At 53.2% G+C, this 27,408-nt stretch overlaps 2 protein-coding genes across 4 annotated transcripts in view; one reads left to right on the top strand and one right to left on the bottom strand.

The window, feature by feature from the left end:
• CDH23 (cadherin related 23) overlaps positions 1-27,408 on the bottom strand; it is a 364,939-nt gene that overhangs the window by 23,340 nt on the left and 314,191 nt on the right. For both annotated transcript variants that reach the window (XM_077894887.1, XM_077894886.1), the window contains 8 exons: positions 11,376-11,597; positions 10,951-11,070; positions 10,110-10,290; positions 4,929-5,062; positions 4,264-4,473; positions 3,632-3,739; positions 2,170-2,272; positions 691-816 (listed from right to left, as the gene is read on the bottom strand). In XM_077894887.1, the coding sequence (XP_077751013.1) occupies positions 691-816; positions 2,170-2,272; positions 3,632-3,739; positions 4,264-4,473; positions 4,929-5,062; positions 10,110-10,290; positions 10,951-11,070; positions 11,376-11,597 (1,204 nt within the window). The remainder of the gene's footprint in view (positions 1-690; positions 817-2,169; positions 2,273-3,631; positions 3,740-4,263; positions 4,474-4,928; positions 5,063-10,109; positions 10,291-10,950; positions 11,071-11,375; positions 11,598-27,408) is intronic.
• VSIR (V-set immunoregulatory receptor) overlaps positions 18,368-27,408 on the top strand; it is a 31,224-nt gene continuing 22,183 nt past the window's right edge. Inside the window, exon 1 of one of the 2 annotated variants that reach the window (XM_077894891.1) lies at positions 18,368-18,464. In XM_077894891.1, coding sequence (XP_077751017.1) covers positions 18,383-18,464 — 82 coding nt within the window. In that variant the 5' untranslated portion in view covers positions 18,368-18,382. Of the gene's footprint in view, positions 18,465-20,158; positions 20,388-27,408 lie in introns of those variants that run through there. The other variant, XM_077894890.1, reaches the window with a different exon arrangement.

Raw genomic sequence — 27,408 nt, 5'->3', positions numbered from 1 at the left:
AGGGGTAGAGTGGGGAGACAGGGCAAGAGCCAGTCAGGAGGGGATAGAGAGACAGGGGCAGGGTAGGGGGAGGAGATGAAAGAGGAGCAGAGAAGACAACACAGTGACTTTCTTCCCCAGAGGCTCAACAAGCAATGTTTGTGGAGGGCCCTACGGCCAGTTCCCTGTGACTGTCCTCCCCCCAGGTACCCTCTGCAGTGTTCCAGAGTCTTGCCTACGATGAGGGGCCCACGAAGGAGCACTGACCTGCTCTGTTGAGACAGGTGCCAGCATATCCCTCCCTACTGTCACCTGTCACCCAGTTGGTCTCCTGTCCAGGACCAGAATGATGGGACATGGTCTCTGGGGAACTTTAGATGTGGTCTGAAGATAGACCTTCGGCTGCTTCCGGTTGATTAGGGGCCTGAGCCTCTGCCCAGGGCATGGGCAGATGGAGGGAGGGGGTTTGCCTGAGAGCTTATACACCAGCGGGTCCCTTATGTTGGCTCCAAGCTTCCTGCTGGGTCCTCCTGCCTGGCCCTAGGGGGCCTAGTCCAGCTGCAAAATGGGGGTTGGGAGGAATGAGGTCCCCACGGAGAGCCTGGATCTAGTGCTGAGAAGCGAGGCCCTAGGTTGAGCAGTGGGTCATTCCCACCCTAGCAGGAAGACTGGAGCCAGGCTGGGAGTATGGGGGTGGCACGGAGGCCTCACCGGTGCTGTTGTTGATGTCAAAGAGGCCACTCTGGGAGCCCAGCAGCTTGTAGGTCACCACGGCATAGACGTCCAGGTCTGCGTCCAGGGCCAGGATGGGCCCGTTGAGCACCGTGAGGGGGGTCCCTGGGCCGGGGGTGGAGAGGGGTCACTGCGGGGCCGACCTGGCCCCCGCCCTCCCCCTCCCCCACCCCTGCCCCGGTGAGCCATGGCTGACGATGGATGAGAGGGAGGGAGGTGAGGTGGACGGGGTGGGGAGGCCCTGGGCCGGGCTGCGGCAGCCTTGGCAGACTGACGCAGATGCCTGGGGAGCAGCCTCAAAGCCCTGCTGGGGAGAAAACACAAGAGCCGTGAGCAAGCCCCTCTGGCCCGCCTGGGGCGCGCCTGCCTTCCCAGCAGCCTTTGAGGGTCACTCCATGGGAGGGTCGGGGGCTCCCTGAGTGTGTGGGCCCTGTCTAAGCTATGCACATCTGGCCCCATCGGTCTGCACGTGTGTGCTCAAGACGCTCTTTACAGGCGTCTGGCTGTACCTGGCTAGGAATACGTGACACCCACGTGCGTGCAGGACTCCCATGTCCTCGGTCATGAGTGCACACACACGCGAGTGCCAGCAGGCCGGGGATCCCATGGTTGTGCACCTGTCTGACTCTGCAAGTGGGCACATTTGCACCCGGAGCACACTGTGTAGGCCCCTACCCATGTACCTATGTGTGTCTGTGTGCATGAGCCAACCCACACCTATGCCTTGACATGGGCACGTACTGGCATATCCATGTGTGAGCATGCACACAGGCAGGATTGAGAGACGGGGGCGGATATCCAGCCAGAGAGACAAGGAGCATCTTAGCTCATCTCTTTCTGAGTTAGAATCCAAGCTTCTGGGGCTGGGAGGCTGGAGGAGGGGTGAGGGAGCCTCCTCAGGGGCACAGGAAAAAGGAGATTCTGTTCCTCTGTATAGGGGGAGGCTGGCCAGTGTACTTGTGCAGGGTAAGGGCTAGGCTGGCCTACGTGGGGCGCCGTGGCCCCCCTCCTCTGATTATACATGCTCCCTGAGCTTCCAGAAGCCCCTAGGATGCCTTGTATTCCAGGGGTGAGGGAGTGGGGCGGGGTGAGCTTACCCCCTTCCTGGGTAGTCTTCATGCCTTAATTGTCCCTCTTGGGGGGGTGGTAATGGGGCTGCTTTCAGACCACTTTGGGGACTAATGATCACAGCTTTCTTTTCCAAGCAGATCTATGGCCTCTTTGGTTGGTCCCCAAGAGGTGTGGCAACCTGGGGCCCACCAGCCCCTCAGAGCTGTGCCCCTTCCTCCCGTCCACACCCTCTGCACCTGCCGGGTCTGTGTTCAGCCATGTGGCGAGGCCACTTCCCCAGCCAGGCTTCAGCCGGGCCCCTATCAAGCGCAAGGGAGGTCCTCAGGCATCTGGGGCCCAGGTGGTGCCTGGCAGCAGCAGGAGTTCCCAGGGGCGTCTGGCACCTACCAGCGGGAGAGTTCTCCATCACCTCTGCCTGGTAGGTGCTCTCAGTAAAGAGGGGATGGTTGTCATTCTCGTCTGCCAGAAAGATCAGCAGCAAGTCAAAATCCTGAGGGAGGCACAAGGGAAGGATAGGTTGTAGGACAGGTTCTAGCAAAAACGCTCCGGTGGGAGGAGGGCTGAGAGGTGGGGGGTCAGGACGCAGAGGTAGACAATTAAAAAGCCCCCACTTGGGGGTCCAGACACCTGGGTTCAAGTCCCTGCTGTGCTGCTAGCAGCTCACTTGGTGGCCTTGGGCAAATCATGTCTCCTATCTGGGCCTCAGTTTTCCAGTCTGGCATATGGGAATCCTAACTCCTTCACAGAGGTATGGTGAAGTGACCAGGATGGATGAGAACAGCAGTTAATCATGTTCCATCTCCTGGCAAGAAAGGACTTCTGGCAGGAAGAGGACTCTTGTTTTCAGACCCTGTAGGCCTGCCTGATGCTCCAGTCTGGGCTCAACCAAACTCTCCTCCGGTGCTGTACCTCACACCTTTCAAAAACCACAGTAGAGTCCTTATCTTAGAACCTCTCCATATCCCTGGATGCCATCCCATTGCAGAGCTGAGCAAACCAAGGCCCAGAGGTGGGGCAGCTATTCAAAGCCACAGGACAAACTAGCAGCAGAGTGGGGACTAGCCTCCCGGCTTCCTGATTCCCTCCCCCAGGGCTGCTGCTTCCAGGATGACCCAGCCCTCCTCCAGCACAGACAGGTGAGGGGGAGCTGAGAGCCGGGGGAGAAGAGGAGGAGGCAGGAGGTGAGAGATGGAAGAAAGGAGAGGAACACAGATGAGGGGCTTATACAGATGGGGGAGCCGAGGCCCAGAACGGGCAGTGAGTCATGCAGCCCGTCAGAAACAGAGCTGAGAGGAGCCAGACCCAAGGGCTCTTGGCCAGGGCTCTGCCCCAGACCTCATGCGCTGGGGATAGAGGGTTGACTCTTACTCCCAAAGGGACTGCTTTGCAATACCCACCTCCTCTTAGCAAAGACATCCAACTTTCTTGGCTTTTGAGGGAAAGCCACCTGGAAAACGCAACCCTTTCAGAACCCAGAGTATGTGTTTGTGAGTGTATGCAGGTCCGTATGCACACACAGCTGTGGTGTGTGCTCAATTGTCAGTGGTATGGGGAGAAAAGATGACAGCTTGTGTTCTTTGAGTGTTTGCCATGTGCCAAGCACACCGTTGACAACTGTCTAGATATTGGCTCCTTCAAGTCCTTTCTACAACTTTGGGGTAGGGGTAGTCTTTATTTTGCAGAAGAGAAGAAAAATGGGGTATGAGAGAAATGTGTCAAGCCGCACACTCAGTGACAGGGAGAACTGGGATTTGAACTGGGCACTTGCTCACTCTGAAGCCTGTGCATCTAATCCCCAGGCATGCTGCCTGCCACCTCTGGCCTGCTCCCCTGTGTCCTCCAGCCTCACCCTCCTGGCTATGCGTGGGTTCTCCGGGTTGTCCTTCACGGAAATGGTTAGCTTGTACTCTGGGATCCGCTCGCGGTCCAGTGGCCGGTTCACGGTGATGACCCCTGTCTGAGATATGGAAGGCTGGTGAGCTGAGCAGCAACCTGCCCCTCGTTTTGGGCTCTGGTCCACAGATGCCCAGCTGCTTGGCCTGCAGCCACAGGGGCAGGTGTGAATTCTCTCCCTAAACTGCCCAAGATCTGGTCGAGAAGGCCATAAAAGGCTGGCAGGGTCTTGCCAGGGCAAGTGATCCACCAATGCCCAGTCTTGCTGTGTGAAAGGGGTGGGCCCCCTGAAGACCCTGCAGGGGCTAGGAGCTGGTAACACCCCAACAGGACAAATGAGGACTTGCTGATGCATCTTGGAATGAGGCTCTGGCCCCATCTCTGCACACAGCAAGCCTTCGGGGTGACAGGGACCCCAGGGATGGCTCAGCTGGAAATCCAGGATTCCATGCTACCCAGAGACCCCCATGTCCCAGCAGAGGGCAGAGGCTCGAGGAGGAAGGTGAACCAGAAGATGCCCAGACAGCAGAGCAGAAAGCCTCTAGGGCAGGGCCCTCTTCTTCGGAAGGAGCCCTGGGGCCTCCGTACCGTGGCATTGATGGAGAAGGCCCGCTCTCGGTTGCCCGCAGTGATGTTGAAGGTGAGGAGCGCATTGCACCCGCTGTCGGCGTCACTGGCCAGGATATGGGTGACGAAGCTGGAGACAGGGCTGTTCTCACTGATGGTGATGTTCATGGGCAGGTTCAGCAGCACGGGGTCGTTGTCATTAATGTCCAGCACTCGAATCCCTACCAGCATCTGGGGCAGATGGGGGAAGAGGAGAAGTGATGGGCTCCGGATGAGGCAGGAGAGCAAGGGGATGGCGATTGCAAAGAAAAGGCGCAGGTGGCCATGGAGGAGGAAGACGGAGGAAGACCAGGATAATGAAAAAGGCATGAGGATGAGAATGAGGAGAAGCAGCAAGCAGAGAGGCAGAGCCGGGGCAGAGGGCAGGGTGCAAATGGCAGCGGGTGGGCACCGGGGCCTGGCCGTCTGGGTGGGGGGAGCTCTGCACGGCCCTGGCTGCCAGGTCCCAGGGAGCCCCGAGAGGCACTGGCAGCTCTGTTAGGGCCCTAAGGGTCAGGACTGGCTCCAGGTCAGCCTGGGGCCTCTCTGGGCGCAAGGGTGGGCATATATATATATATATAGAAATCTCTATGGAGAGTTCAGGGAGCAGTGAAGGGAAGCCACTGGAATGGGGGCCGTGGACTCACCGTGGAGCTGAGTGGGGGCACCCCCCTGTCGCGGGCACAGACAGTCAGGTTGTAAAAGGCGATGGTCTCCCGGTCCAGCTCCACATCCTTCCGGACCCGCAGCACCCCCTCCACAGGAGAGATCACAAACTCCCCTGCGTGTTGCCCCGGGGGAGGCTGAGTTAGCTGGGACCGGCCGGGAGCTCCGGAAAGCCCTAGCCTCCCCCCGCTTCCTACTACTCGCCCGGTGTGGGGGGGATGGCTGGGTGCGGGGCCTCCTGGACCCCAGCTTCAGAGCCTCAGGGAGCCTGCCAAGGGCTGAGCAGTGCAGGAGCGAGGGGGACAGAGCAGCGCTAGAGGTGCGGGTGCTCACGAGCCTGCTTCTACCCCAGCGGGCCTGAGACCCGGGCCAGTTCCCTTCCCTGGGCCACGCTCAGGACACAGCACAGGGACTGACCCTAAGTAAGACGGTTATGTCGGCAAAAGTGGGGGCCCCTTTTGACACAGGCACCCTCTCACCACTACGGATCAGAAACGGGTTAATGAAGGTCTCGGGTACCCCGTAACGTGCCATTCCTTCCAGATACCATGTATTACCCCCAGCGAATGGCTTGCTCTTGGTGAGGGACCCCAAGTACGACAGAGCGGAAATGATGGAGGGCAGGGGAGCCCCAGCTGCCCCACGTACAGGCCTGGTCGGAGCCACAGCTGATGTGTCAACAGGCTCCTGCCAGGCCTGGGGCCACGTCTCGGCCTCTCGTCAGACCTGACTTCTTTCCTTTGATGTACTAGAAAGCCCTCAGCTGGCCCTTTGGCTCTGGTCCTTGTTCCGGCCTGGCCGAGGGGCCCGGATGTCTGAGAGTGTCCCCAGCAAGAGCCTCAGGTTCTCGGACTGACCTGGTGGGGACCTCAGAGACCATCCAGGCCCTCACGTCCTTCGGAAAATGAATGGAGAGTCCAGAGAAGGGTGACAACTTGCCTAAGCTCATTCCAGAACCAGTATTCGAAAATCCAGGGCTCCAGGTCTCAGCCCACTGCACGCACAGGGCAGTGGTCTTCCGGACACCGCCATCAGAGCGCACAGGGTGGGGGGTGCTGGGAGGGAAGGGTGGGGACAGGTAGCGCGTGGCGGGGAGGGCAGAAGGGAGCCCAGGGGGATAGGAGAAGAGCAGGGGAGGCAAGGGGACTGTCCCCAGGAACTAAGGACAGAGAGGAATGACTTGCTTCACTGTCCCTTTGATGCTTGGGGGCAAAGGCCCAGAGTGGGGCATCAACTTGCTGGTGGACACGCAGCATCTGGACGTGGGGGCAAGGGTGGAGGCCCGAACCGCCAACAATCTTCTTTGCCTGCTCCTTCCCATCCGGCCTCACCATCCCTGCCCTCAGCTCCGGTTGCTCTGACTATACTGGCAGCCCTTCTGTGGCCCACCTGCAGCCTCATGGGCTGTACCTCCCTGGATGGGTGCAAGCTATCTGAAGCAGGATTTCCTAAGCCTGACACTTCAAGGGCTCACAAGATCTGGGGATTCCCTTTCTAAGGGGTTTCCCAGCCCTGTCTGGGCCCCTGACCATGTGCCATCAGATGGCATCCAGCCCTGTCTCCAAAGCCAGCCACTGTCTTGAAGGAAGGAAAGGGGTTCGGAGAGCTCAGGGGGGCGGCCTAAGGCCTAAGGCTCTGGGGGCCTGGGCCTGGGCTAGACTCCCATGAAATCAGCTCAAGGATTGAAGATCGGGGAGGTGGGCAGTCCAAGGACCCCACTACAAATTATCCTCAGCAGCTTGCCCCCATTCCACTCCATCTGCACCCTGACTTCACTCCCATGTGCCCTTGGGCATGCTACTGAGCTTTGCCTCGATGTCCCCATATGGAGAATGGGCCAATCAAGAGGTGCCATTGCAGGGTTGCTCTGGGGCTGGACAAAGCCTGGTCCGCCTCATGTGTGCTGGATCTGTGCAGGTCTTGGTATCATTAGGGGGACCTGGAAAGGAAGCCCAGGCAGTGGGGGTCTTTCAAGAAGGATGAGGATGTGTGATAGGTCTGAGGAGTGGGCTTGACTGGGAGGAGCCGCTGGAGGTCCTGGGAAGGCCAAGGTAAGAGCCAGGGGCTCAAGGGGATATGGTCTGTTTCCCAGCTATTTCTTTTTTTTTTTTTTTAATTTTTTATTTATTTATGATAGGCACACAGTGAGAGAGAGAGAGGCAGAGACACAGGCAGAGGGAGAAGCAGGCTCCATGCACCGGAAGCCCGACGTGGGACTCGATCCTAGGTCTCCAGGATCGTGCCCTGGGCCAAAGGCAGGCGCCAAACCGCTGCGCCACCCAGGGATCCCTCCCAGCTATTTCTTGACCATGGATCCTCTCTGTCAAGCCTAGTGGGCCTTGCAAAAACAGTGTCGTGCCTGCTGTGTCCCCCTCCAACAGGAGCCCCTCCAGGCTCAGGCTGCAGTGCTGGGACCTGGGTGGCCCTGGCATGTGCCTTCACCACTGGTGGGGCACTACACTGGCTCTCCACAGAAACAGCCCTGATTTGTAGCATGTCAAGTTTTCAAGGCACCACCATGGTGTCACTGAACCAGGAGGGAGGGGGAGCGGTGGGGGGGGGGGCGTGGAAGCTGCGCCTCGTGGGAGCCAGTCACACCCCCAGCCTTCACTTGTCCATCCTGCAATGGGGCCGTGCTCTGGGACCCTGAAGTTATCTTTGGGTTTGGAACATCTACTCTTCCTTCCTGGGGGAAGCGGATCCCAAGCTTCTGTTACTCCTCTGTGTGTGTGTGTGTGTGTGTGTGTGTGTGTGTGTGTGTGTGGTGCCTCTCTGTCTCCTGCGACACACCCATAAGATCCTAAATTCCTATGGCTGACCATGATCATGTGTAAATTTAACCGGGAGGTTTTGCTCATGACTCCAAAGGCCCATGGCAGGGAGGAGCCTGCAGTTTGCTAGGATACAGGTGTAAGCCTGACCCCAAAGCTGGGTGCAGTGACGGCCTCTTACCAAGAAGGGACTCAGCTGCCTGCCCAGCACGAAGCTTCGGCAGCCCGGCGAACAGGCACAGGGACACCCGTGCAACCATAAAGCCTCTGTGTTTGTGAGAATAACACAGAAAGTCCCTTGCTCTGCTGGTGTCAGAAGTGGAAGGCACAATGTTTGGCCAGAGAAGGGACTTTTGGAGTAAATGGAACGGAGAGCAAGGCTCCCAGCCTCGCTCTAACAAAGTTTTAGGTTCTTGATTGCAAAGACACCCCAGGTGCTATGTTTGGTCCTTGGACCTTGCGTCCTATCCTTGGGCCAGTCCTTACCTCTCATCTCGGGCCTTTCCCTGTCTCTATGGTGACAGCTCCCACATACCTGCCTCCAGCAGAGACCTCTCTCCTGAGGCCCTGGCTTGAGCATCTAACCCCCACCTGACATCTCTCTCTCTCTCTCTCTTTTTTTTAAGATTTTATTTACTTATTCATGAGAGAGAGAAAGAGAGAGAGAGAGGCAGAGACACAGGCAGAGGGAGAAGCAGGCTCCATGCAGGGAGCCCGACGTGGGACTCGATCCTGGGCCCTGGGATCACGCCCTGAGCCGAAGGCAGATGCTCAACCGCTGAGCCACCCAGGCGTCCCCCCACCTGACATCTCAAACCTAACGTCACCTCTTCCTCCTCACCTACTCCTGCTGCAGCCTACCACAAGCTGACTGTCATGCCCTCTCTCCGGTTGCTCAGACCGAAACCCCTCTGTCATCTTAGACTTTCTCCACATCGCATAAGTCAGCACATCCTGTTGGTTCCATCTTTGAAATATACCAGAGCTGTCTACCTGTCACCACCTCTGATGCCACCAGCCTGGTCCCAGCCACACCATCTGCAGCCTGAGTGATTGCAGCAGACTCCCATAGTCTCCCCCATTCCACCCCTTAGCCTCAATGGTCTTTTCTGGGCAGAGGAATTAGTGGTCCTGGTAAAATCTAAGTCAAATTGTGTACCTCCTCTGCTCCAAGCCCTCCCATGGTTCCCATATCACTCGGAGCTAAAGCCAGGTCCTCATCATGCTCCGTGGGGCTCAAGACATCTGGCGCTACCAGCTCTCTGACCTCATCCCTTCCTGCTCTTCCTCTCGCTCGACTTCACAGCAGCATCAGGGCCCTTATATTCCTCTGTGAACATGGCAGGGCATGCTCTGGCCTCAGGGCCTTTGCACTTGCTGTTCTCTCTGCCTTGAATGGTCTTCCCCAGATGTCCACATGACCCACTCCTCCTTCCTTCAGGTCTTTGCTCAAATGTCACCTCCTTGGACAGGTCCTCCCTGTGTACCCTAAAATCACAGCTTTTGCTTGGCCCTCCCTGTCTCCTGGCTAAGCTAAGTGCTATGGAGTGTTTCTCCATAGCACTTAGCACCTCCCAGTATACTAAGTTAACTACTCAATCACTTATGTTCATCCCCTGAGTCTTCTGACTGGAACACATGCTCTCTAAGGGCAGGGACTTATGTCTGTTTTGTACTGTTCCACATCCTCAGCACCTGGAACATGACTGGCATATGGTAGGTGCTCAATAGATATTTATGGCATGATCAATTAAGAATCAGGATGTTTCACAGAGATTTGGATTTCTAGCTTTTGTTTTGAAGATGGGAAGACCTAGCTCCTCTGGGCCAACATTTTGACATAGCCACGCTGGCAGGAGCTGAGCTGGGACCGTCACAGGCTCCATTGCTCCCTGCTGTCTTGCCTAACCCCCCTCCCCCATGTGTGTCCCCTGCCTGACACCGGCAGGCCTTTGAGTTTGGAATTCCTCCTCCAGGCCAACCCTCCTCTTCAACTGAGGACAGTCACCGAGGTAGCTGTGAAGGCTATTCATGGTAACAAGATATGCAGAAAAATCCAGGTGCTAAATGCATCCAGAGGGTCCTGAAGGTTTGGGGCAAGGATATTCATCCTCCCTCCACCCTGGAGTCTTTCCTCTGGGTGTGACGCAGGGGCATTTTCTATCTGATTCTCAAAGGGGCCTTTCTGATCCTCCAAGGCTCCCAGTCTCAGATCTCAGAATGTTCTCACATATCCCTGTGAAGAAGGGGAGGGGTGGGAGAAGAGTATACCCATCACCTTATGGGTGGGGAAACTGAGGCCCAGAGAGCTCAAGGCCACTGCTCCTAAGTGGGGTAGAGGAGAGGCCCCGGGTTGCGCCGCCCTCCGCACCCAGCTCAGGCCCCACTCACCCAGAGGGTCTCCATCCACGATGCTATATTCCACTTGCCCGTTGGGGCCTGAGTCCTGGTCATGGGCCAGGAAGGTCCATACTCGGGGCCCTGGCTGGCCCTCGGTGACGTCAAATGGCCCCTCGTAGTCTCGGGGGAAGGTGGGCACATTGTCATTGATGTCATTGACGTTCACAAGCACCTGAGATGGTGGACAAGCTTAGCGGGGGCTGTATCCCACTTGCCCTGCGCTGAGCCCAGTTCCCTCATCTATAAAGTGGGTCTGATAATCCTGTCTCATGGAGCGGATGCAAGAATCCCCAGGGATCATGGATAGGGAGGGCCTTTCAAGCTATGCCTGTGGATAGGTTATTGCCATTGTCAGAGCCTTTTTATGGGCATCATATTATTATTAATAATAATGCTACAAACTTCTATTATTGCTGCACAATGGTTATTTCTCATCTGCTCCTCCCACACCCTGACAAGCCTTTACTATCTCCCTTTCGTGGAGGAGGAAAGTGAAGCTCGGGCCGGTTAACAGACTTGCCTAGTCACACAGCTAGGAAGTGGAAGAGCAGGGATCTGAGCTTCTGTTGGTTTGACCAGAGTTTGTGCTCTTCCCATGAGGGGGAGAAAGGCAGGCATCACTATCTGTCTGATAGATGCAGCCACACAGAGAGGTTCAGCAACCTCCTCAAAGTCACACAGCAAGTGTTGCTGAGCTGCCAAGACCAGGTCAGGGCTCTTGGATTTAGGTGCTTGTCCTGGACAATCTTTCCCTATTACCCTTCCCTGTTAGAGCTTTCTGAACCCTGTCCTCCCCCATGTTGAGGCTATGTCCCATCTCCCACCCACCCACCGTGGTGGTAGAGGTGAGGCGGTGTGACACGATGGGGCACTGGTCTGTGGCAGTGACAATCAGAGTGTAGCGGCCATGGCTAATCTCGTAGTCCAGCTCCTTGGCAGCACTGATGATGCCCTGGGGGATAATAGAGGGGACAAGGGTGGATCAATGGGTGGTGGGTGTGGGGCACCCCAGGAACCAGTTTCTTCAGGGGGTCCTCTCAGACCACTCCAGGAGATGTGCTCTGGCATCCTGATCATGACGGGGAGCCTCTGTTGCCATCCCATCCAAGCTTTGCATCCTTCTGCACTGGCTGCCCCCATACTTTCCCCTCATACTCCATCTTTGCCCTGCTCCCACCTCCCATGATGCCATTGAGGTCCCTTCCAATCCCCTTAGCCAGCTGAGCCTCCTTCTAAACCCCACCATCAGCTGCTGACCGTGTGTCTGTCGATATAGAAGGTGTTGATGATGTTGCCTGCGACAATGGCATAGTTAACTGTGCCATTGGGCCCCTCGTCCAGATCTAGTGCCTGGATGGTGATAAGGCTTGCGTTGATTGTGTCCGGGCCCTCGTCCAGTAAGATCTCGTAGTAGGGCTGCTGGAACACTGGTGCATTATCATTCTCGTCCACGATAGTCACGTACACGTGCGTGGTGGCCTGTGAAGAAGAGTGTGGTCAGATTCCTTGGTCAGCTGTCTAGAGGGACTGAAGTGCAGACAGCTGGATGTTCTCCTAGGCTGGGATCACTCAGCGTGATCCAATATGGTGAGACAAAGAGAGAAGGATGAGAATGTGGGCAGTCACAGGCTAGCAGAGGAGGAAATCACAGAGGCTCCTCCAAAAGCCAAGCTAGGTAACTGTTTAGGTCCAAGATGGCACTGCCATCCCCACCCCTTTACCTCTGCCCGTGGCAGACATCACTAATCAACCGTGGCACTGCGGAAGCTAGATGCAACCTCATGATCCTTGTCAGCACAGCAACCTAGTGATTAAAATTAGCATAGGAGATGAACCTCAGTCACTACCTTCGGGCCACAGCTTCGGTTGGGTTGGGGCCTTACTGACCCTGGGCCTCTTGCCAGATCACCAAAGGCAAGGATGTCATGTTCTCAGCCCAACACAGTAATAAGCTTCACCCACTATTCATGGAAATGGAAGAAATACCTATTTTTGGCATTTTTAAGAGGCAAGACACTGGGTTTGGGGCAATTAAATGGCAGGATTTGTTGAACCGTGAAAAATAAAGCTCAGAGAACATGACTTCACCGCAGCAACATTTTCTGCCATATGTTCTCCTGCAACAGGCCATTCCTGGCTGATGCTTGGTTTAATCAGACCACATGAAATATCCAGCCAGTTGGAACTCAGTGATTAGCACTCAAGAACCATAGAGACATGACTGAGGTGCACTTTACAAGCAGAGTGGATAAATGGGAGAAGGAAATGAGCTCTGTGCTGGTATTCTCTGTCCCTTGCGCTGCCCCCCTGCCATTCTCTGCTTCTCCACCTGGGAGGACATCCCCTGTGGACTGCCTCATCTGGGCTCCCTTCCCATCTGGCTTCCAGATGCGGTTTACCAACAGGAGGTCCTAGCAGAAGCCAGGAGGAAGGGAGAAAGAAAGGTGGGGCATTTCTTTCACAATTTTACAGTTGTGCCAGGGGTTGTATTTCTCCTGCTGGATGGCCCTTCTTCCATGGCTCCAGCTCTCGCTGGGCTCATGCCACCTCACCTCCTCTTATTGTCCTTTTGGATGTGTGGGTGGTAATGGCTTCCTGCAGTTGCTGCTCTATGGGTGCTTCACCAATCCTCTGTAAACAGTCCCCTCATTAAACTCTCTTCAGCTGAGCCCTGAGTGTACCATCTGTTTCCTGCCAGGACCTTGACTAAGACAAACCATAATTAGTGACTAATATTAGATAATAAGGTTATAATAACTGCAAAGATGTCTGGGTAGAGGGAATATGACTACTAGCCCATGGCCAAAGCCACAGAACAGAAAACAAGTGCTAAAAAAAAAAAAAAAAAAGGCTGGATGCAGACAGCTCGTGCGTATCTTTTTCTTGGGGCTTTGGAACTCAGCTTGGGTGGTTCTGGAATCATCTCCAGAGGGATAGATGGGCAGAAGATGTAGAACCAAGAAGACTTTCACTGCCCCCGAGGAGGCAGTGAGTCCACTGAGCTGTAGCTGTGGATCTTGGAGGGGTGGGCGTTAGGTGGTTGCTAAAGTTGTTTCCAAAGCAGGTAGGGCTGACACCCTTGAGATGGAGCTCTGTGACCCTGGGCATATTACATTTCCTTTTTGGACTTTTTCTGTTAATAAAGAACCTGACTTGATAGTTACAGTTCCTTCTAGCTCAAACTTCCTGGGGTTCTGGTCTGTGGTCATTAGTCACATGGACTAAATCCCACTATCAGGGAGGCATTCTTCTGGGTCTTAGAATCTCAATGAATCTTTATTAAAACAATAATCACACAGAGAGGGGAAATGCATTATTTTAACATTTCTCAAAATTTTCTACCAGGGTAGAGAAGGAACTCGCATAAACTAAGAAGAATACTCTGAAGTGTCTTAAGAAGGAAATATCTTCGAAATCTCTCATGTTATCTTTGAATCCTCATATGGATTTTATCTTTTCCATAATGTGTTTGTGTTCATTTTTATTAAAAATGGTGGTGGGGATTTATTCCCCCAACAAAGTGCATGTGCATGTGTGCACATGTGTGCACACACACACATATGAAACACATACACACATATATAAAATACACACGTGTGCATTGCGCACCCCTATATATATATATATATATATATATATATATATATATATATATATAGCAAATGTTAACAGACATAAAGGGAGAAATGGACAGTAGTATAATAATAGTATAGGACTTTAATGCCCCACTTGCATCAATGGATAGGTTATCCAGAAAGAAAATCAATAAGGAAATATTGGCTTTCAATGACATATTAGACCAGATGGGCTTAATAACTATATACAGAACATTTCATCCCCCTACTACAGAATACACATTCTTTTTAAATGCACATGGAACAATCTCCAGGATAGATCACATGTTAGGCCATAAAACAAGTCTTAATAAATTAAGAACACTGAAATCATATCAAGCATCTTTTCTGACCGTGGTGGTATAAAACTAGAAATCAATTCTAAGAAGAAAACTTAAAAAAAACCCCACAAATATATAAAGGTTAAACAACATGTTACTAAACAACCAATGGGTCAATGAAGAAATCAAAGAAAAAATAAATACCTTGAGATGAATGAAAATGAAAACACAACTTTCTAAAATCTATGGGATAAAGCAAAAAAAAAAAATTCTAAGAGGAAAGTTCATAGTGATACAGGTATACCTCAAGAAACAAGAAAAAATCCCAAATAAATGATTTAACGTTATACCTAAAGGGACTAGAAAAAGAAGAACAATCAAAGGCCAAAGTTAGTAAAAGGAAGAAATAAAGATCAGAGTGGCAATAAACAGATAAAGATTAAAAAAATAGTAAGGTCAATGAAATTAAAAACTAGAAACATGTAATATTCTGAGATGGAATTATGAAGAAATAGAAAATCTGAATAGACTGATTACAAGTAATAAATTTAATCAGTAATTTAAAAACTCTTCCCAAAACAAAAGTCCAGCACCAGGCAGCTTTGCAGGCAAATTCTGCCGAATGTTTAAAGAAATGTTGGTAGTTATCCTTCTCAAATTACTCTAAAAAGTTGAAGAGGAAAGAATGCTTCCAAACTCATTTTCTGAGGCTGATACCAAAACCAGGCAAAGACACCATGAAAAAAGAAAATTACTAGCCAGTATTCCTGATGAACATAGACACAAAAATCCTCAACAATTAGCAAACTGAATTCAACAATACACTAAAAAGATTACACACCATAATCAAATGGCACTTATTCCAGGGATGTGAGAATGGTTCAACAACCACAGAGCAATTGACTTGATACAGTATGTTAGCAAAATGAAGGATAGAAATCATATGATAATCTTGATAGATGCAAAAAGAGCATCTGACAAAATTCAACATCCATTGAGGATAGAAACTCTAAACAAAATTATATAGAAGGAACATACTTCATCACAATAAAGGCTATATATGACAAACCCACAGCTAACATCATCAATGGTGAAAAGCTAAAAGCTTTTCCTCTAAGATCAGAAATAAGACAAGGATGTTCACTCCTACCACTTTTACTCAATATTGGAAGTCTTAGCCACAGCAATTAGACAAGAAAAAGAAATAAAAAGCATCCAAATTAGGAATGGAAGAAGTAAAACTGTTATTATTTGCAGATGACAAGCTACTATATATAGAAAACCCCAAAGACTCCACCAAAAAAAACTATTAGAACTTGATAAATGAATTCAATAAAGTCACAGGATACAAAACTGACATACACGAATTGACTATTTCTATGCACTAATAACAAGCTATCAGAAAGAGAAATTAAGAAATTCCATTTATAATTACATCATAAAGAATAAAATACCTGAGAATAACTTAAACTAAGGAAGTAAAAGACCTATACTCTGGAAACTGGAAGACAGTGAAAGGAATTGAAGATGACACACACAAAAATGGAAGGATATATGTGATGCTTATGGGTTGTAAGAATCAATATTGTCAAAATGTCCATAATACCCAAATGAATCTATAGGTTCAATGCAATCTCTATCAAAATACCAAAAGCATTTTTTCCAGAACTAGAACAAAGAATCCTAAAATGTATACGAAACCACAAAGGACCCCAAATAGCCAAAGCAATCTTGAGAAAGAATGAAGCCGGCAAGATCATGACTCCTGGTTTCATGACTCCTGGTTTCAAACTATACTACAAAGCTACAGTAATTATAATAGTGTGGAACTGACACAAAAACAGACATACAGATCAATAGAATAAAACAGAGAAAAAAACTCCTAGGCATATATGGTCAATTAATCTATGACAAAGGAGGCAAGAATATATAATGGGAACAAATTTAAAATGTATTAAAGACTTAAATGTAAGACCTGGACTACAAAATTCCTAGAAGAAAACATAGGTAGCGAGCTCTTTGATATCAATCTTAGCAATATTTTTGGCTCACTCTCTCCAGTCAAGGGCAACAAAGGAAGCTTTTGCATGCAAACCATCAACAAAACAAAAGGCAACTACTAAATGGGAGAAGATCATTGCAAATTATACATCTAATATGGGATTAATATCTAAGATATATATAAAAAACTTACACAACAAACAAATAACTCAATTAAAAAATGGACAGAGGGCTTGAATAGACATTTTTCCAAAGAAGACCTGCTGATGGCCAATAGCAGGTGAAAATGCTATATGAAAATATGCTCAACATCACTTGTCACCAGGGAAATACAGATCAAAATCACAATGACATATCACCTCATAACTGTCAGATTGGCTATTATCAAAAAGACAAAAAAAAATCACAAGTGTTCTAGATCAATGGAAAAGAACAGAAATCCTGAAAATAAAACCACAATTATATGGTCAATTAATCTTCAACAAAGCAGGAAAGAATATTCAATGGGAGAAAGACAGTCTCTTCAAAAAATGATGTTGGGAAAACTGGACAGCTACATGCAAAAGAATAAAACTAGACCACTTTTGGGGCCCCTGGATGGCTGTTGGTTAGGTGTCTGCCTTTGGCTCAGGTCGTGATCCCGGGATCCTGGCATTGAGTCCCTCACAAGCTTCCTGTCCAGTGGAAGTCGGCTTCTCCCTCTCCCTCTGATCATGCTCTCTCTCTCTCTCTCTCTCTGTGTGTCCCAAATAAATAAAATCTTAAAAAAAAAAAGAAGAGAGAGACTGGACCACTTTTTTACGCCATACACAAAAACTCAAAATGGATGAAATACCTAAATGTGAGACCTGAAACCATAAAGAACCTAAAAGAGAACATAGGCAATCGTGTCTCTCACATCAGCCACAGCAACATTTTTCTAGATACGTCCCCTGAGGGAAGAAAATGAAAGCAAAAATAAGCTACTGAGCTACATCAAAACAAAAGCTTCTGCACAGTGAAGGAAACAATCAACAAAACTAAAAGGCAACCTATAGAATGGGAGAAGATATTTGCAAATGACATACTGATGAAGGGTTAGTGTCCAAAATATACAAAGAACCTAATTCAACACTCCCACAACAAATAATCCAATTAAGAAATGGGCAAGAGAAAGGAACAGACATTTCTCCAAAGAAGACAGCCATATGGCCAACAGACACATGGAAAGATGCTCAATACCTCTCATCAACAGGGAAATGCAAATCAAAGGAACCATTATGCATTGTTGGTGGGAATGCAAACTGTGGGAAATAGTATGGAGGTTCCTCAAAAAGTCAAAAATAGGACTATCCTATGACCCAGTAATTGCACTACTGGGTATTTACCCCCAAAATACAGAAACGCTAATTCCAAGGGATACATGCATTTTTGCAGTATTGACAATAGGCAAATCATGGAAGCAACCCAGGTGTCCATGGACAGATGAACGGATGAAGAAGATGTGGTATATCTATACAATGGAATGTTAGCCATAAAAGAATGAAATCTTGCCATTGGGAAAACACGGGTGGACCTAGAGAATATTGTGCTTAGTGAAATAAGTCAGATGAAGAAAGAAAAATACTGTATGACTTCATTTATATGTAGAATAAAAAACACAAATGAACTAACAAAATAAAAGGTGAAAAAAGTAAAGGGGACTAGGGAGGGGTACAAGCTTCCACTTACAAAATAAATAAGCCATGGGGATGAAAAGTATGGTGTAGGGAATACAGCCAATAATAGTGTAAAAACTCTGTATGGTGAGTAGACTTATCATGGGGATTACTTCATATCGTATAAAATATCGATTCACTACTGTGATAGACACTTGAAACCAATAGAATATTGTTATGTCAATTATATGTCAACGAAGGGTGGATGCCTCCAGTGTTTGAGAAAAAAAATGGCCATATAGGAAGGCTGCTGTGTTCATCTCATGGTTCTGCATGGGCCTGGATGCAGCTATGAGCACTCCTCACCTGCCAGGAGCCCAGCGTGGAGTCCTCCCGAGGTGCCAGCAGAGCCTGAGGCAGGGGCTTCTTTCCAGCCTCGCTGATGGGAGCAGGAGTGCTGGCCTTTCCCACTTCCCCAGACTCCCAGAAGTAGGTCTAACCATCATGCAGGTTTCAGGGGTTACCCCACAGAGCCCCCTTCTTTCTGTGACCCGGCCTGAGGGTAGGAGGGAAGGGGAGGGGTCTGACTTTCTGCAGCCTCTGGAGTAAGGAGGAAGTCAGTGCCCCAAAGGCCCTCTCAGCTGGGTCCTTCCTGCCCTGGCACTGAAGAAACAGTGCTTGAGGTTTCTGGACCATGCCCACACCTTAGGCAATGCCTGTGTCTCACTCTGATGCAAGCCCAGGAGGCACACCAGTGGGCAGTGTGGTGGGGAAGAAGGAAGTGGAAGGAAGCCCCACTGGGCCCCCAATCAGGTATTCTGGCTCATGGGGGGAGGGGATGGCCGGGTAGTTGCTTCCTTCCTGCTAATCCCGGATCTGCACTCTTTATCCACCTTCTAGGCCTTGGGGCAGAAGGAGTCTGGTCTCAAGGGTGGCCTGGGTGAGGCCAGGCCAGGAAGGGATACAAGGAGAAAGGTCAGGTGCTCTAGGGTCTCACCCTTCAGTGACCCCACCTCATGTCTGTCCAAGGCTGGCCGGGGGGGAAGAGGGCCCAATCTCCACCTGATTTTACCTGGCTTTCTACCTCCTGTGGGTGGAAGAGCTCACACTCTGCCAGCAGGAAAGGCCCTGGGCTGTTTCCCAAAGTGGAGTCACAAGGTCAGGATCGTGATGAAGTACCCACTTATGTCCTGGCGGTCCCCGGGGCTCCCATCTCAGGGGGACTGGGCCCAGGCATTGTCACCTAGTACTAAAAGCCTTTCCTCTGTATCACTTTTCTGCCCCAGGACTGAGCTTCCAGGAGAGCCTCTAGCCAGGATAAGGTCAGCCATGGGGCACCCCGAATTCCTGGCTACCTTTCAGTTCCACTGATCCCTAACCCAGATGGACTCTAGTGGTCCTCTGTCCTTCAGGCTTGGGTCACATGAGCTCAAGATCCCTAATGGGCCAGCAAAGTCCCGGGAAGCTTCTGCAAGGCTGGGGTAGATGGTACAACAGCTGTGCCCACCCCCCTTCTCCTGACCCCTGGTCTTAGGCACAGCCACCCCCACTCCTCCATTTAGGAAGCCAATTGCTTACTTCTCGGTTTTTTCATTCAGATAAGAGTGCTTTAGACACCTTCTTGGTGCCCACTTTTGTGCCAGGGACTTGGGAACCTCAGGCAGAGCAGCTCACAGTCTAGCTCAGGAGGGCAGATCTGTCCAGGTGCAGATCAGCTGGTTGGCAACTGGGGTGTGAAGAGTGAGGTCTGGAGGGGTGCTTGCCAGGGAAGCTCAGGACCCCTGGGGAAGGGGAAGGATTTGAATTGAGCCCTGAGGGAGAGGGGGAGGCCAGTGCAGGAGCAGAGGACTGAGGGGGTTGTTGCATGACGGTCCTGTGGCTATCCAGGGCACAGGGAGCTAGAGAGGGTGCAAAGTGGGAAGCGATGCTGGGGCCTAGAGGGAGAGGAGCCCTGATGATTTCCCACGGGACACGCTGCCAGATGCACACGCACATGCATCTGTAGGGGTGCCAGGGCTGCTGTGTACCCCTGCACCTGTGCCACGTCTGTGTGTGTGTGTGTGTGTGTGTGCATGCACCAGGGTTTTGCAGGCTCTGGGATCTACAGTCAAGTCGGCTCCCACTTGCCTAGCCCTTTGCAAAAGTTAGATTTCCTTCACTCATTCGCTCATTCATTCATCCCCGGGCTGGCTGGAGGGTGCTGGGGACAAGTGCTTGCCCCCAGACAACTCAGAGGCTGCTGGGTGAGGTCAGACACAACCCGCGATGGGGACGCAGCCTGCTGAGTTGGGGTGACACCGTCCAGCCTGCGCAGCAGCACGGCCCTGGGGGGGGGGGGGGCGTGGGAGAGCGCAGCCGCGCGGAGCGCACAGGCCAGGCGCTGCCTCCCCTAGAGGCGGGGAGCCCGTGAGTCACCGGGGAAACCCCTCCCGCGGGGCCGCCGGCGAGGCAGTTCCCCCCACGGCCCCCCGGGGGCGCTGCGGGGCGGGGGGCGGGAGCCGCGGCTGTCGGAGCCCACGGAGCGCTCGGCACTCGCTCCGCGGAGGTCTCCGCGCCGGCCGTGCGCGCGGCTCTCGGAGCGCCAGCAGCTCCCCTGCGCGGCCCGCGCCCGCCCGGCCCGGGCTCCCGGGCTCCCGGCGCCGCCCCTCGGCGACATGGGCGTCCCGCTGGGCCCGGAGGCCGGCGGCCGGCGCTGGGGGCCTGTGCTCCTCGCCGTCTTCCTGGCCGCCTCCCGAGGTAAGGTCTGCAGGAGCTGCGCGGGCGGGCGGGCGCGGGGAGGCGCCCCGGGACGACCCCGCGGGGGAGGGGGTCGCCGCGGAGCCCCCCCTCGCCCCGTCTCGTCTCCTCCTTGCGGGGCGAGCTCTCCCTGGGCGGCGGCACATCCGCGTGTTCTGACAGCTGCCCCAGCTGCTGCCTGCGGGCCCCTGGCTGCCGGGAGCCCCGTGCGGGAGTGGCTGCTGCGGCGCGGGACACAGACACACAGACACGGCGGGGACAGCCCCAGCATTTTCTAGGGGACGCCTCGGGCTTTTGACACCTGTGGCATCTCCTTGCCCCTTCTGCCTCAGGGCTCCAGGGACTCACTGGTCTCTGCGCCCTGCTCCCTGGGGACCCTCCTGGTTGAACCCTGGGGTGGGGGCACTGGCCCGCTCCCAGATGCCGGCGCCCACCTGTCCTTATACTGAGGGGCTGCGAGCTGCGAGCGGAGTGGTCAGCTGACTCCTGGCAGCCTAGCAAGGCTGCAGCTCAGGGACCGGTGTGGGCGCCCCAGGAGAATGTGGGCCACTTTCCAGACTCAGCCAGGAGCTCCCGCTCTGGGTCCCCAGGGGTAACTTATGGCATCTTTCTGGTTTGGGTTTCCTCAGCTCACGGTCAGAAGCCCTACACCAGGGAGGCGCCACTTTCTTCTTCCAAAGTCCAGACTGTCACAGCTCCAAGTGGAATCCTGGCCAGGACTCAGGGGCTCCGGGGTGGAGGTGCGGGGGCAGAGGTCGGGATACCCCCAGCCTGGTTCTTGCGTGCCCAGCACTGGAGTGGCTGGATCTCAAGGGAAGAGGGGGCCAGCAGGCAGCCTGTGAACTACACTTTGTGGGAAGGGCCCAGGGAAAGCTTGAGTCATGCCGGGAGTCAGAGAGGCAGGAGGAAGGTGGGGCGCTTGGCACAAGGACGCAGTAGGCGGGTCAGAAGAAGAAAGGAGGGGGGGCACAGGGTCAGAGCAAGAGCAGGGAGTGGAGAGAGCCTGCAGTGTGCCTTGCAGACAAAGTGGGTGCCTGTAGGCAGCTGTTATCTCAGCTCCGCGCTGGCCTCTGCTAAGGAGGAGGGAGCCCACACCCCTCACACAGAGCTGCCTAGCCCTGGCCTGGAGTCCCCCTGGGATAGGGGAGGCAGTCTTGGCACCAAGGCCACACTTCATGGCAGGACGTGGCTTCCAGAAAAAGCAGGGGATGGCAGCAGGCAGGAGGCCAGCAGTGCATGCACCAGGGAGCACCTGCCCTGCCCCTTTCTCCGCAAGTGACCCCGAGAGGTCCTTCTGTTTTCCTGCCTCTTCCCCTGCCCTCCCCTGGCTGGGCTGCTCTCTGTTGGGCAACCCCAACTGGGGAGATTGAACTCTAGAGAGCTAAGGTACCCAACGTCACAGAGTAGCTGGTCGCCGCGAGGCTCAGAGCCCTCGCTCCTTATGGTCTACCTGGCCAGGAGCCTTCTCCCCTCGAGGCCTTGGCTACTCAGAGAGCTTGGCACTCCGAAGGGCCAGCTCTTCCTGGGCCCAACTCAAGGACATGATTAGGCCTCTAAGCGGCTTTCCCCAGAAGGGGATCAGAAGCATTCTCTTAGCTTGCAGCTACTCTGGGACTCAGTATTCTTAACTATAGCATGGGCGTGCTAATGAATATTCACTCTGCCCAGGACAGTGTGTAACAAGTGGCTAACGGACGGGGGGCCTGGTCGCAGGCACCATCAGGTGGGACTGTGGGTCGGAAAGACCTACTTGCTGGCCTCCTGAGGTGCTGGGCTGCCTTGGGCAGGACTGCTCAAGGTCAAAGCCTTCATGTCTGGGAAGGTGAGGTGGAGGTGGGTATGTAGGCCTGTCTTCTAAGCTCTGCTGAAGGTGCCCCTTTCCTGGGCCTGACTCAGGGGGAGACGGGTAGAGGGAAGCACCTCCAGAGCCAAGGCCCATAGACCCCAAGGGTGGAACACTCTTCCTTCCCAAAAGGCACTCCTAGGACCTGAGGGAGTTCCTGGCCTCAACATGTCCTTATAGGCTGACCCAGGAGGCCCAGATTCTGGGACTAGCATATGGAGGTGCAGTGAGGTTAAGGAGGGGAGACCCTATCTTCCCCTTCATGGTAAACAAGACTGCGGGGCTTTGTTGAGTAACCCAGTGGTGCAAGCCTATGATGCAGCAAAGGTCAGCTCTTAGGAAATCTACTATCTTCTGTCTAGAACCTTTGGGGTGGCCCCAGAGGCCAGCCCATGGGCATGAGGGGGCATCTACCCAATGCCAGGGATCCCCAGTGGGGCTGGTCGTTCCTGTCCCCCTGTCCCCCACCACCACCCAAGCAGGCCAAAGATCACCTGCCGGGGCCTGATCTCCCTGGGAGAAGGTGGCTCAGGTGGGAGGGACAGTGCTGGGAAGCTGCAAGAGGCCATCTCCCTATATGCATACACATATGGACCTTGGGCCCCAGCAGATCAAGGGAAAGAAGGAAGGACTCCTCGGTGCCCATCTGGCCTATAGGCAGTGACCTCTTTGACCAGCACTGACAAAGCCCCACATACTGAGCTTGAGGTCCCCAGTTTTAGGTCGACTACTCACCCAGGGGCAATCTGGCTTTCCCTGGGCAGGGTGAACCTGGGATTGGCAGTGCACTTTCTGCTGGACCCGTGCGTCCCCTTAGCAGCAGCACCGGCAGGCCCCAGGCCTTGCTGATGGCACTCTGTATGGGAATGGCGGAGCAAGGGACCTGGTGTTGAGTGCCTTGTATGCTTCCCATACAGTCCAGTCACTTAACCATCTGGTCTGGGGAGTCAGTTCCATCTAGGTTCCAATTCCAAGATGGCCATTTACAGGCTGTGACTTTGAGCAAGTTACTCAGCATCTCTGTGCAAGTGCCTTCATCTCTAAAATGGGATGATGACGGCCCCTCCTTCAGGGGCCTGCTGTGAAGAGTCAGTGTGCAACCTCAGCACTGTGCCTGGTGTCTGAGCTCGCTCTTGGCTTTCTGAGGCCACATGCCATTGGCCCTCCATCTAAGTTCCTTGCTGCCTGCAGAGCCCGGTGGAGAGCTCAGGGCATGGACTCGAATATTCCCAGAGGATGCACAGGTCCAGCTACCTGTAGGCACCTACAGGCACTTGGGAGTGTGAAACGTCCATGGAGGCATCTGCAGATTCTCTTCAAGGTCCCCAGAGATGGGGGCTTTTTGCACTTTCAAGGCCACCAGGTCAGCTTGGGGTTTGGTGGTCAAACTGGGGTCTTTCCCGCAATTGATCTTTTTTTTTTTATTTTTTTTTTATTTATGATAGTCACAGATAGAGAGAGAGAGAGAGAGGGAGAGACATAGGCGGATGGAGAAGCAGGCTCTATGCACCGGGAGCCCGACGTGGGATTCGATCCCGGGTCTCCAGGATCGCGCCCTGGGCCAAATGCAGGCGCTAAACCGCTGCGCCACCCAGGGATCCCCGCAATTGATCTTTATGTTTAGCCTATTTGTTCTGGTTGCTCACTCCCAGCAAGCGGATGAGGTCCCCAGTTTGGGGCTGCCGCACCCATCCATCATTCAGTAATGACCTTTCTGTGCTTCTGCCCAAGCAGACCTCATCCTTTAAATGTTCCACATAGGATGCTATTTCCTGTGGGGTCCTGGGGGGTCAAGTCCTGCCTCTGTTGTTCGCTCCCTGTGGGACCGCGAATGCACCCTCTGAGCCACAGGGAGGCTGGGTGACATGGTTTCAGTGAGGCTGCCCCCCTTCTGAAGGGGAGTCCCAGGAGAGTACTTCTTGAGCTTTAGCCTCCTACTCATTACCTTTGGGATTTCTTTTCTTTTTTTTTTTTTTAGATTTATTTATTTAAAGAGACACAGAGAGAAGCAGAGACATAGGCAAAGGGAGGAGAAGCAGTCTCCATACAGGAGCCCAATGTGGGACTCGATCCTGAAACTCCGGGATCACGCCCTGAGCCGAAGGCAGGTGCTCAACCGCTGAGCCACCCGGGTATCCCACCTTTGGGATTTCTGAAGCATCTATCTATCCTATGTACTTAGTTTTTCCCTCCAATCAACTCATTCTTTTACTTAAGTAAATAGATTTTTTAAAAGGAAACTTTCTATCACTGCCACCAGTGGAAAGCCAGTATTATTGCCATAAATAGAACAAAATCATACAAGAACACAATAAGAAAACCAAATAAGGATATTAAATTCTAGCTAGAAACTATAGCCTGGGGAAGGCTCTGAGCCTGAAACCTGCCGGCCCTTGTTAAAAACAAAACAAACCAAACCGGGGGGAGGATAACCTTCTATGTGATTCGATGCCATTTAATGACATAAAACTAAAAGTAAAACCATCTCTGCTTCAGTCACCATCAGCTCCTCCCCCCATCACTGCAGAAGCAAATTCACCACTGTGCGGAGTGGTAGCTGGTGGCAGGGGACGGGTCAGCTCTCCCAGAGGAAAAGAAAGAGAGCAGTAGTCCCCAGCCTAAGAGGTCAGGGCAGGGTCAGAGGGCCTCTCTGGGCTTCTTCCAGCCCCCGATCCTCCCAGCCTGTTGCCTTCCTCAAATAAATACACTGTCCAAGTAAATACAGTAGCTCCAGCTGGGGCCTCTCTTCCGTTGGGACCAACTAGCTATCCCAGTAACCACGGGGGACGGAGGGGGAGAGGGAGAGAGAGAGCTTATAGCAAGCTGGGCCTTCACTGGCCCGGCCATCTGTCCATCCGCAGGAAGGCCATGCGCCCTCCAGTCGGTCCCAGGCTACCTCTCGCGTGAGTGTCAGCCACCACGGGCAGCCTGCGTTGAAGACAGGGCACAGAAGACTGGAACGTGGACCTTAGGAAGTCCTCCCAGTACTGACCCTGGAGGGAAGCTGGCTAGAGCTAGTGTTCCCGGCTGCAAGCAGTCATCCTCGGGGAGGGCCTGGGGAGGCTGGGAAGGAGTCGTCCAGAGGAGCGTCCATTGGCAGGGCGTCTGGCCAGCTGCCCGGGCCCTCTCCAGGGAGGCGCGCCGGCCCACGGCCTCCAGCCCCGGATGCACGGATGCCTTCCCAAGGTGCTGGAAGTGCTGCTTCCTCCAATAGAGCCTGGCTTCCCCTTCCCAGACTCCCTGGTCTGATGTGAATGGACACTTCCTGCGGGGGCAGGTATCAATAAACACATCTGAGATGCCCTTTGTCCTTGCTGGCCCCAGACCCCAGGGGCTGACCTGCCGGCCCAGCCCCTCGCACCGGGGGCACTTCCTGGTTGGTCCTTGCCTCTGTTTCCCTCTGTGCTCTGCAGCTTGATAAAGACAGGACCGAGCCCTTCCCTGTACCCTCCGCGGACTGTCCTGGGGGCCAGGGCCCGGCAGGGAGCTGGACACCAGTTCCATGTCTGTTGGGTGTGCCTCCCGAGGACGAGGACCTGGCCTTTTGCATCTAGCCGAACAACAGCAACAGCAGAAGATCAGAGGCTGTTTACTTCCAACCCCTAGCAGCAGCTGGACAGAGTTCAGCTGTTTGGGTGGGGCCTCAGGCCTGACTAATCAAGCTGGGGACCCACCTCCAAAGGCTGGGGCGTTGCCTTGGCAACTGTGGGCTTAAACTCATGCCCTGGCAGGGAAAATACACAGGCCTCTCCACACCCACACACACCCATCCCGTGCACACCCACAGGGTTTCATGAGCTGCCTGTCGGGTGGAAAGAGGTGAAGTCATGAAAACTAGTATCCCGAGAAGGAGCCCATCAAGAGCTCGTCTCCCCTGTGCCGGAACAGAAGCTTCTACAAGGGGCTGAGCCCCACCTTTGGCTGAGGATCCCACAGCTAGAAGGTGGCAGGAGCGGGACTAGAGTCTGAGCGGCCATCCCTTAGGGAACTCTGCACCCCCATGGCTCTCTGCCCTGGGCCTGGCTCATGGTGGGACCTCAGTTAAATATCTGTGACATGAAGGAATGGTGTTTTCAGTTGAGGTCTGAGGCTGGGCGAGGATGACTGCCTAGAAGGTGCTGTCAGGAGGGGGTCAGTTCACTGTCCAAGCTGCTGGAGGATGAGGGTGTCGGCCCCACCTGCTGCAGGAGTTAGTGGGGACACTCTTCCTTCCTGCAGGGCTGGTGTGTCCAGGGTGTGGGTTTCAGCTTAGCCAAGTAGGGTTGGGTGGTCTTGGGTAAGTCACCTGACTTCTCTGAGTCTGTTTCCTCATCTTTAAAATGAGGATGATGATCCCTACATCAGGGGTGTTAGCTGTGAGGATTATAAAGTGCTAAGCAAGTCCTGACACATAAATAAGAAGTGGTTCATTCTTGCCCTTTCCTCTACCTTAAGGAAATACAGCAACAGGCTTTCAGAGCTAGAAAGGCCTAGGAACATGGGGAGTCTCTTGAGATGAAGGGAGGGAGGCACAGAGAAGGATGGGACCTGCCCAAGGTCACACAGCAAGGACATGGCTAAGTGGGGACTAGGGCCCAGGGATCTGTCAGACCAAGTGTTTTAATCCTGAGACCTGGAATTTCCCTTGTTCAAAGCAATCTTCCTCCGGGTGCTTCTGCCTCCTTAGCCCAAGAGCAGCACAATGACTGGATGGGTCCCGGCTGGGCACAGGCTCAGGGCCAGGCCAGGGTCATTTTCCTGTCTCACATGCTCTCGGCCGCCCTGGAGCCGAGGGCTTTCCTCCCCACCCACTCTCCCCAGTCTCTGACAATGACCCAGGTGTCCGAAAGGATCTGCTCCTGACAATAAGCAACATCCTCCCGCCAAATAATTATAAATCCAGCTGTGCTATATGTATATCCCCGATAACACATGCGCAGTCGTGGGTGGCACAGGGTGTGTGCATTATTCTCCCCAACTCTGCGCCTTCGTATATCCTCCCGAAGACAGGCTGTCCTGGGCTTTGACCTGGCTTGAGTCTTAGACACAACAAAAGGGATGTTCCCACCCCCACCCCCCTGCCCCTGAACCCCCGTGCCGGGACAAGATCCTGAGAACACTTGGTCCACTGCTATCTGGCCCTTTTGCTAAAATTGAATGCTGTCCCCCATCCCCCAAACCTGAATCCCACTGCAAGCT

The sequence above is a fragment of the Canis aureus genome, chromosome 4 (genome assembly GCF_053574225.1).
Source record: "Canis aureus isolate CA01 chromosome 4, VMU_Caureus_v.1.0, whole genome shotgun sequence".
In the NCBI taxonomy this organism is placed as follows: Eukaryota; Metazoa; Chordata; class Mammalia; order Carnivora; family Canidae; genus Canis; species Canis aureus.
This window is presented reverse-complemented; position numbering and strand designations above follow the sequence as displayed.